This window comes from Stomoxys calcitrans, chromosome 2, assembly GCF_963082655.1.
Source record: "Stomoxys calcitrans chromosome 2, idStoCalc2.1, whole genome shotgun sequence".
NCBI lineage: Eukaryota > Metazoa > Arthropoda > Insecta > Diptera > Muscidae > Stomoxys > Stomoxys calcitrans.
The window spans coordinates 239,140,071-239,150,510 of NC_081553.1; the positions used below are offsets into that span (position 1 = coordinate 239,140,071).

The 10,440-nt window shown below is 43.8% G+C and overlaps 2 protein-coding genes across 2 annotated transcripts; both read left to right on the forward strand.

The window, feature by feature from the left end:
• Positions 1–1,089: 1,089 nt before the first annotated feature.
• LOC131994856 (uncharacterized) lies at positions 1,090–4,824 on the forward strand. The gene is made up of 5 exons (XM_059361813.1): positions 1,090–1,201; positions 1,636–1,805; positions 3,355–3,572; positions 3,626–3,748; positions 3,821–4,824. Exons 1-5 carry the CDS (start codon positions 1,090–1,092, stop codon positions 4,215–4,217), a joined length of 1,020 nt encoding a protein of 339 aa, XP_059217796.1. The 3' UTR covers positions 4,218–4,824.
• A 1,642-nt stretch (positions 4,825–6,466) lies between these two features.
• On the forward strand, positions 6,467–10,201 carry LOC131994857 (uncharacterized). The gene is made up of 5 exons (XM_059361814.1): positions 6,467–6,578; positions 7,013–7,182; positions 8,732–8,949; positions 9,003–9,125; positions 9,198–10,201. The coding sequence occupies exons 1-5, from the start codon at positions 6,467–6,469 to the stop codon at positions 9,592–9,594; spliced, it is 1,020 nt and encodes a 339-aa protein (XP_059217797.1). The 3' UTR covers positions 9,595–10,201.
• The last annotated feature ends 239 nt before the right edge of the window (positions 10,202–10,440 follow it).

Sequence of the window (10,440 nt, forward strand, 5' to 3'; positions counted from 1 at the left end):
AAATCTTACCCCCGCAAACCGCGACAGCAATCTGAAAGACTCAGGGAATAATTGCAAACAACTAGAACTGCCACAAATAATCGCAGCATTCCTTTCCATAAAAACAGCAACATTTCTACAGGCGAAAATCCCTCAGGCCGAAAATTGCATCATCAAGTACTGCTGGGCCCACAAAAGACTGCACCATCGATAGCTGCAAAAACGTAGCTCCGTCTGAGGACTAATAAACTGCAGCAACCAAAACTGTAACACCAACAGTCTCAGCCATCGAAATGTCAGAGCAATGAAACCCAACAGAACCTACCCCCAAAATCGCGACAACAATCTGAGAGATTCTGTCTGAAAAAAACGACTGCTCCATCAGCAGTGGCATCAAGGTCGACAGCCCAAGTTGTTAGCTTCCCATTTATGTGTATAACCTGGTCATAATAGTAATGACAGCAAGGAAAATTAAAATTATCCTTAACGGCCGCTCCCATCAGAAGTATAATTAACACTTTCGGCCAGTAATTGTGGCAATAACAGCCAGCAGTAGTAATCTCCTTAAGAGTGACAGATCTGCATCAACAAGTGCTGCAAAGTCTATAAAGGACTGCACCATCGATAGCCGCAACTCACAGCTATACCAAAAGATCAATCGGCTGCAGTAGTCAAAACTGCAACCTCACCGGTCTCAGCCATCGAGACGTCACAACGATGACTGCAAAATGCCTGATGTTGTAATGGCCAAATTTCGACAACAACACAAGAAACTTATTTTCAAATTGCGACAACAATCTGAAAAAAGATCTTGGGAATATGCAACAACTAAATTTATAGCAATAGTTGCAGCGTTCTTTCCCATGAGAAACAGCAACAAAAGGCGGCCATAACAACAATTACAGCATGAAAAACTGGACATCTACAATGGTCAAAATCGCAACAGTAACACAAAAACTTCTTTTCAAAATTGCGACAAAAATCTGAAAAAAACTCAGGGAGAATGCAATAACTAAATTCATAACAATAATTGCAGTCTTCTTTCTTATGAAAACAGCAACAAAAAACGGCGATAACAACAATTACAACAAGAAAAACTGGACATATACAATGTCACAGGACCCCTGTTTAAAAATTGCAACAACAATAGTTGCAGTGAATCATAAAGGCAATCGAAATTGCCGCAACATTCTGAAGATTGAAGTTGCTGGTCCACAGCGCGGTTATAACAAAACAGCGACACATACATAACAGCTGCCATGGCAACGGCCATTCGCCCCCGTGCTCAGCACACATGTGCCAGTTGTCATGTCAAGTACCAATTGTCTCTGTGCGCAGCATACAGCCATAACAGCTTGGACAACAAAAAATCGAAATATCACCAATTTCCCAGGGACCTATGTCCAAATCTTCCAAATTAGTCGTCGAGCAAGCCTGCGCAACGCACAGCGGTAGTTATCTTCCTAACCAATAACACACATATAGTGACCGCATCCGCCATATAGTAAAACAATTTCCATAAACTTCGACGGCAGCTAAAAATTTCTCCTTTATTTTCCTCTGTAGGTATTAAATAAAGCCCATTTGGCGAAACAAAAAACGACAGCAGCAAAATCTCTCTTCATTCTCCTCTGTATTTATCAATTAACGCCCAAGAAACGTCCATTCGGCGAAATAACACTCCAATAGTAATCGGCGCCATCGGCCGCCTCAGTCAATGCATCACAGAAACGCGAGTGTGTCTCAAAACTGCCCTGCTTGAACGCCAAAATATTAGTTGCATCAAAAAGGCCATTAGTCACACTGCCAGCCCTCCTCTAATGCCAGTATATCCCCTACACAGGTAGTCCTTCGAGTGTAGGGTGGCCATATCATCCCGTCCTCGACCCTCTCCAACATTCCAGCACCTTGTCACAACACACTGCCACACAGACAGCCGACCGCCAATATCCAGCCACACCAGAAAGCTGAAATTCACAGTCGCAGCAATTCTCCTATCCACCGGGAAAAACACAAAGGTTGGAAAACAGTATTAAGGCTTTCACAGCCCGGGACGGATACCCTTCCTGCAAAGTGTGTGAAATTTGCAGGAAATTATTTATAAAAGAAACTCCTGCCCGTTGTGTTGCCGGTTGGCCTGTCCTTATATGACCAGCTGGTCTATCCAAAGGGTAGATAAATCTATCTGTCTTGACATTAATCGATTTCCAATAAGGCATATCGATAACAATTCTGAGTCGTGAAGAAACTCATGGTATGTTAAACAGGGTTATCAAAAAACTATAAGTCCATTAAGGGAAAGTCGTCGAAGTCGTACTATCAATTGCAGATCTCCTCTCAGGAAAAATCATATATAGGATTATAATAGTAAAAATCAATAAAATTATAATAAAATAAGAACAATCTGAAATAAGAAAGTGGAGAGAGCAGTGGCGTCATATACTAGAAGATTGGCGCGAAAAATCGTTCTTCGGGGAGCCCCAGCGGAAGCTACCTATGTGCAAAACCGATGAACTATCAGGATCAATAGAAATCAGTATTCCTTCCTAAATGCAGAATCTGTTACGCACAGAAATTCCCTGTTGGAAGTCGTCATTAGTTGGCAGGAAATCGTTTTGTATAACAGAAAAATAAAAGAAGAAAATATTCTCCCTTCGATCTCGTGTGAAGGTCCCTTTTTTCCTCATCCCATGTCCAATCACCCTGGACAATGACTGCCGATGCCCCGACTAATGAATTATCGATGACTTTCCTTTTTCGGCGGGAAGGCCTCCTCTGGATTTCTCGTCCACAAACCTTAGACATTTTCATCCTGTACTTAACTACCTTGGTCGATGGCCGGCTCCTTTGCCGTTGTTGCACTTCAATCGGAATTCGATAATCGAAATTTGAATTAAACCGAAATACATGAAGAAAAAGTCAGTCGGCGTCTAACATTCAGAGAGAAAATACATAAAACCTGTAAGGGAATTCAAACTCTGGTCCTGTACCTCCTGAATTCCTCATCACGTATTATTCTAGTCAATATTCATAAAGACTATCGTAAATTGCCCATACATACAAGCGTGAGGGTTTATGAAAAAAGCCCGTCAGATCGTGTCTGAGTTCCGTGTGTCGGAGCCAGTCATTCAAGTAAACTGCACAAGGGCGTATAGACCCTTAACCTGTGTGTGTGTGAAAATTAATTATCCGTGTGATTAGTGCAAACCAGTCGTGTTCGAAAATCAGATCTAAAAGATCTATTGTGTTCATTGCGAAAGACAGGTGTGTCAGAGCGTTATTCCTTGCATCAAAGGAATCACTGTGTCCTGTCTATGACCACCTCATAAGTGTCTCTGTTCTCTCTTACCTCCATCCGCAGTATGTCCGGCATAGTCCTGTCTCAACAGGTGTTTCCCACCACCCGTGAAGCCTTTCGTGAATTTATTCTGTCTGTCAGGGGTGCTACTGCATCACCTGTCACTATCTGCATCACCTGTCAAAAAAATAAAACTAGAAATCGATAATGAAGAAACCGAATGCGGCGCCGGAAAAGAAGGCGAAGCGAGAACCCGTGCGGTCCGTAATGGAAAAGGGTCCAATAATGGTCCTAGGTAAGTCATGTGTTACAATAGTTTTCCGTCTGTGTCTTATTTCCGACCTCCAGTAGTCCAAATGTCCGGTCGGACACACCCGCTTCGGATGTATCTGTGAGCAATCTGACAAAAAAGTTTGGATCTCGTACGGTTACTCCGTCCACTAGTCTATGTGTTCCCTTTCCAACACCCAGGTATGACAGTGATAGTCAGCCCATTTTTCTAAGTCAGGAATCTCAACTTATCTCCCTCACTTCTTTCCTTAGTCCATCGATTAGTCTACATGCAAGTGACTTTTCCGACTCAGAGTCCACCATCTCTACGTCCGTAACTGAAAATGACTTCCCCGATTCAGTGTCTACCATTTCCACACTCGTAACCGCAAGAGAGGCTCCGCCTGTCCTCCAGCAACCGCAACCGAATATGCACAGCGATGAGGACCTCTGGTGTAACTGGGATTCCTGGCAGCCCGTCTCTCAATATCATCGTCACAACTGGCTGCCTTATAGTGTCACCTATTCCCGGGGTTTGCCCACCAGTATTACCTATCGTCGTCAAAATATAAATTATCAGTGGTGTCGTCCCGGCTGTACACCTCGTACGCCCTCATATATACGTCATAATTCTTCTCTTCGTTTCAGACTAACGCCACCACGTTATTAATTGTGCCTCACACATGTGAGGTCATTACTTCTCCAATTCCTTTCGTCCTATTCATTTCCTCCTCCTACCCATCCCTTCATATTGTTCTTATGTAGTCAAGGCCAGAGGATCTAGCAACCTTATAGCAGGAAACTGGAACCTCCCTTTCCACGGTTTCCCCCGCCTATCCTATTGTCAATCTGCAAAGGACTATCCCCAGTTCTTTGGGTTGTCAAGGCCCGCGGATCCGGCAACCCTATGGTAGGTAACTGGAGCCCCCCTATCCACGGTTTCCCCCGCCTATCCTGTCGTCATCATCACAACATCTATCCCCAGTTAGCCATAAGGGCCGCGTGGCGATTCTCAGTCCTATCCTCTGACCGTCATAAATCCTTCCAGATCTCCCAAATTCATTAATCAATTCTCCCAGATTCCCTAAAACCTACCCCTCACCTGTCTTCCTCTAAAGTAATTCCCATCTCATAACTAGTAGGCAAGCCCTATGTCACGTCAGACTGGAAAATTTCCAATCTCGAAGATAAAAGGGGGTTGAAAATTAAAGCAGTAACTTTAAAGGAACCGGAAAAGGCCAGTCCGGGTAAGTATGAGGTCAAGGAGGGTAAGTAGAAGGTCAAAAGAAGTACGCAGAAGGTCACAAGTGCAAATGTGCCCGTCTCCAGGGTCAACGTATTGCAATAGTCAAGGTCCCAACTACCAGGCGAAAATCACCTCGAAATATTCTCCGAACGACAAGCAAAAGTCCTGAGAGTTCTTGTCATAATGGCCGTAATTTCAACAGTACATCGGCCTCTCTGCCATAGCGCCAGTCCCGCAATAGTAACAGCAACATTCGACAGCAACAATTTCTGCAACGGAAACAAAAGTGTTAGTATCAACAAACTTCTCGCAAATAGGAAAATTGCAATATAACAGCGGTATATATTGCATCAATTGTGGCAATAACAACCAGCAGCAGTAACCTTATTAAAAATGACTATTCTACAGGCGAAGATCGCTCAGACCGAAAATTGTATCATCAGGCACTACAAGACCCACAAAAGACTGCACCATCGATAGCTGCAAGTCGCAGCTCTAACCGAAGAACGATCAACTGCAGCAGCCAAAACTGCAACACCAATGGTCTCGGCTATCGGAATGTCACAGCAATGAAACCTAAACGAAAATCTTACCCCCGCAAACCGCGACAGCAATCTGAAAGACTCAGGGAATAATTGCAAACAACTAGAACTGCCACAAATAATCGCAGCATTCCTTTCCATAAAAACAGCAACATTTCTACAGGCGAAAATCCCTCAGGCCGAAAATTGCATCATCAAGTACTGCTGGGCCCACAAAAGACTGCACCATCGATAGCTGCAAAAACGTAGCTCCGTCTGAGGACTAATAAACTGCAGCAACCAAAACTGTAACACCAACAGTCTCAGCCATCGAAATGTCAGAGCAATGAAACCCAACAGAACCTACCCCCAAAATCGCGACAACAATCTGAGAGATTCTGTCTGAAAAAAACGACTGCTCCATCAGCAGTGGCATCAAGGTCGACAGCCCAAGTTGTTAGCTTCCCATTTATGTGTATAACCTGGTCATAATAGTAATGACAGCAAGGAAAATTAAAATTATCCTTAACGGCCGCTCCCATCAGAAGTATAATTAACACTTTCGGCCAGTAATTGTGGCAATAACAGCCAGCAGTAGTAATCTCCTTAAGAGTGACAGATCTGCATCAACAAGTGCTGCAAAGTCTATAAAGGACTGCACCATCGATAGCCGCAACTCACAGCTATACCAAAAGATCAATCGGCTGCAGTAGTCAAAACTGCAACCTCACCGGTCTCAGCCATCGAGACGTCACAACGATGACTGCAAAATGCCTGATGTTGTAATGGCCAAATTTCGACAACAACACAAGAAACTTATTTTCAAATTGCGACAACAATCTGAAAAAAGATCTTGGGAATATGCAACAACTAAATTTATAGCAATAGTTGCAGCGTTCTTTCCCATGAGAAACAGCAACAAAAGGCGGCCATAACAACAATTACAGCATGAAAAACTGGACATCTACAATGGTCAAAATCGCAACAGTAACACAAAAACTTCTTTTCAAAATTGCGACAAAAATCTGAAAAAAACTCAGGGAGAATGCAATAACTAAATTCATAACAATAATTGCAGTCTTCTTTCTTATGAAAACAGCAACAAAAAACGGCGATAACAACAATTACAACAAGAAAAACTGGACATATACAATGTCACAGGACCCCTGTTTAAAAATTGCAACAACAATAGTTGCAGTGAATCATAAAGGCAATCGAAATTGCCGCAACATTCTGAAGATTGAAGTTGCTGGTCCACAGCGCGGTTATAACAAAACAGCGACACATACATAACAGCTGCCATGGCAACGGCCATTCGCCCCCGTGCTCAGCACACATGTGCCAGTTGTCATGTCAAGTACCAATTGTCTCTGTGCGCAGCATACAGCCATAACAGCTTGGACAACAAAAAATCGAAATATCACCAATTTCCCAGGGACCTATGTCCAAATCTTCCAAATTAGTCGTCGAGCAAGCCTGCGCAACGCACAGCGGTAGTTATCTTCCTAACCAATAACACACATATAGTGACCGCATCCGCCATATAGTAAAACAATTTCCATAAACTTCGACGGCAGCTAAAAATTTCTCCTTTATTTTCCTCTGTAGGTATTAAATAAAGCCCATTTGGCGAAACAAAAAACGACAGCAGCAAAATCTCTCTTCATTCTCCTCTGTATTTATCAATTAACGCCCAAGAAACGTCCATTCGGCGAAATAACACTCCAATAGTAATCGGCGCCATCGGCCGCCTCAGTCAATGCATCACAGAAACGCGAGTGTGTCTCAAAACTGCCCTGCTTGAACGCCAAAATATTAGTTGCATCAAAAAGGCCATTAGTCACACTGCCAGCCCTCCTCTAATGCCAGTATATCCCCTACACAGGTAGTCCTTCGAGTGTAGGGTGGCCATATCATCCCGTCCTCGACCCTCTCCAACATTCCAGCACCTTGTCACAACACACTGCCACACAGACAGCCGACCGCCAATATCCAGCCACACCAGAAAGCTGAAATTCACAGTCGCAGCAATTCTCCTATCCACCGGGAAAAACACAAAGGTTGGAAAACAGTATTAAGGCTTTCACAGCCCGGGACGGATACCCTTCCTGCAAAGTGTGTGAAATTTGCAGGAAATTATTTATAAAAGAAACTCCTGCCCGTTGTGTTGCCGGTTGGCCTGTCCTTATATGACCAGCTGGTCTATCCAAAGGGTAGATAAATCTATCTGTCTTGACATTAATCGATTTCCAATAAGGCATATCGATAACAATTCTGAGTCGTGAAGAAACTCATGGTATGTTAAACAGGGTTATCAAAAAACTATAAGTCCATTAAGGGAAAGTCGTCGAAGTCGTACTATCAATTGCAGATCTCCTCTCAGGAAAAATCATATATAGGATTATAATAGTAAAAATCAATAAAATTATAATAAAATAAGAACAATCTGAAATAAGAAAGTGGAGAGAGCAGTGGCGTCATATACTAGAAGATTGGCGCGAAAAATCGTTCTTCGGGGAGCCCCAGCGGAAGCTACCTATGTGCAAAACCGATGAACTATCAGGATCAATAGAAATCAGTATTCCTTCCTAAATGCAGAATCTGTTACGCACAGAAATTCCCTGTTGGAAGTCGTCATTAGTTGGCAGGAAATCGTTTTGTATAACAGAAAAATAAAAGAAGAAAATATTCTCCCTTCGATCTCGTGTGAAGGTCCCTTTTTTCCTCATCCCATGTCCAATCACCCTGGACAATGACTGCCGATGCCCCGACTAATGAATTATCGATGACTTTCCTTTTTCGGCGGGAAGGCCTCCTCTGGATTTCTCGTCCACAAACCTTAGACATTTTCATCCTGTACTTAACTACCTTGGTCGATGGCCGGCTCCTTTGCCGTTGTTGCACTTCAATCGGAATTCGATAATCGAAATTTGAATTAAACCGAAATACATGAAGAAAAAGTCAGTCGGCGTCTAACATTCAGAGAGAAAATACATAAAACCTGTAAGGGAATTCAAACTCTGGTCCTGTACCTCCTGAATTCCTCATCACGTATTATTCTAGTCAATATTCATAAAGACTATCGTAAATTGCCCATACATACAAGCGTGAGGGTTTATGAAAAAAGCCCGTCAGATCGTGTCTGAGTTCCGTGTGTCGGAGCCAGTCATTCAAGTAAACTGCACAAGGGCGTATAGACCCTTAACCTGTGTGTGTGTGAAAATTAATTATCCGTGTGATTAGTGCAAACCAGTCGTGTTCGAAAATCAGATCTAAAAGATCTATTGTGTTCATTGCGAAAGACAGGTGTGTCAGAGCGTTATTCCTTGCATCAAAGGAATCACTGTGTCCTGTCTATGACCACCTCATAAGTGTCTCTGTTCTCTCTTACCTCCATCCGCAGTATGTCCGGCATAGTCCTGTCTCAACAGGTGTTTCCCACCACCCGTGAAGCCTTTCGTGAATTTATTCTGTCTGTCAGGGGTGCTACTGCATCACCTGTCACTATCTGCATCACCTGTCAAAAAAATAAAACTAGAAATCGATAATGAAGAAACCGAATGCGGCGCCGGAAAAGAAGGCGAAGCGAGAACCCGTGCGGTCCGTAATGGAAAAGGGTCCAATAATGGTCCTAGGTAAGTCATGTGTTACAATAGTTTTCCGTCTGTGTCTTATTTCCGACCTCCAGTAGTCCAAATGTCCGGTCGGACACACCCGCTTCGGATGTATCTGTGAGCAATCTGACAAAAAAGTTTGGATCTCGTACGGTTACTCCGTCCACTAGTCTATGTGTTCCCTTTCCAACACCCAGGTATGACAGTGATAGTCAGCCCATTTTTCTAAGTCAGGAATCTCAACTTATCTCCCTCACTTCTTTCCTTAGTCCATCGATTAGTCTACATGCAAGTGACTTTTCCGACTCAGAGTCCACCATCTCTACGTCCGTAACTGAAAATGACTTCCCCGATTCAGTGTCTACCATTTCCACACTCGTAACCGCAAGAGAGGCTCCGCCTGTCCTCCAGCAACCGCAACCGAATATGCACAGCGATGAGGACCTCTGGTGTAACTGGGATTCCTGGCAGCCCGTCTCTCAATATCATCGTCACAACTGGCTGCCTTATAGTGTCACCTATTCCCGGGGTTTGCCCACCAGTATTACCTATCGTCGTCAAAATATAAATTATCAGTGGTGTCGTCCCGGCTGTACACCTCGTACGCCCTCATATATACGTCATAATTCTTCTCTTCGTTTCAGACTAACGCCACCACGTTATTAATTGTGCCTCACACATGTGAGGTCATTACTTCTCCAATTCCTTTCGTCCTATTCATTTCCTCCTCCTACCCATCCCTTCATATTGTTCTTATGTAGTCAAGGCCAGAGGATCTAGCAACCTTATAGCAGGAAACTGGAACCTCCCTTTCCACGGTTTCCCCCGCCTATCCTATTGTCAATCTGCAAAGGACTATCCCCAGTTCTTTGGGTTGTCAAGGCCCGCGGATCCGGCAACCCTATGGTAGGTAACTGGAGCCCCCCTATCCACGGTTTCCCCCGCCTATCCTGTCGTCATCATCACAACATCTATCCCCAGTTAGCCATAAGGGCCGCGTGGCGATTCTCAGTCCTATCCTCTGACCGTCATAAATCCTTCCAGATCTCCCAAATTCATTAATCAATTCTCCCAGATTCCCTAAAACCTACCCCTCACCTGTCTTCCTCTAAAGTAATTCCCATCTCATAACTAGTAGGCAAGCCCTATGTCACGTCAGACTGGAAAATTTCCAATCTCGAAGATAAAAGGGGGTTGAAAATTAAAGCAGTAACTTTAAAGGAACCGGAAAAGGCCAGTCCGGGTAAGTATGAGGTCAAGGAGGGTAAGTAGAAGGTCAAAAGAAGTACGCAGAAGGTCACAAGTGCAAATGTGCCCGTCTCCAGGGTCAACGTATTGCAATAGTCAAGGTCCCAACTACCAGGCGAAAATCACCTCGAAATATTCTCCGAACGACAAGCAAAAGTCCTGAGAGTTCTTGTCATAATGGCCGTAATTTCAACAGTACATCGGCCTCTCTGCCATAGCGCCAGTCCCGCAATAGTAACAGCAACATTCGACAGCAACAATTTC

Excerpts from the sequence above, each read along its gene's own strand:
- LOC131994856 (XM_059361813.1), top strand. The coding sequence starts at position 1,090 with ATGTCACAGGACCCCTGTTTAAAAATTGCAACAACAATAGTTGCAGTG. Across the intron at positions 1,806-3,354 it reads CCAGCCCTCCTCTAATGCCA|TCCTGTCTCAACAGGTGTTT; the intron begins GTATATCCCCTA and ends TGTCCGGCATAG. Across the intron at positions 3,573-3,625 it reads GGGTCCAATAATGGTCCTAG|TAGTCCAAATGTCCGGTCGG; the intron begins GTAAGTCATGTG and ends TCCGACCTCCAG.
- LOC131994857 (XM_059361814.1), top strand. The coding sequence starts at position 6,467 with ATGTCACAGGACCCCTGTTTAAAAATTGCAACAACAATAGTTGCAGTG. Across the intron at positions 6,579-7,012 it reads AGTTGCTGGTCCACAGCGCG|AAACGTCCATTCGGCGAAAT; the intron begins GTTATAACAAAA and ends TTAACGCCCAAG. Across the intron at positions 7,183-8,731 it reads CCAGCCCTCCTCTAATGCCA|TCCTGTCTCAACAGGTGTTT; the intron begins GTATATCCCCTA and ends TGTCCGGCATAG.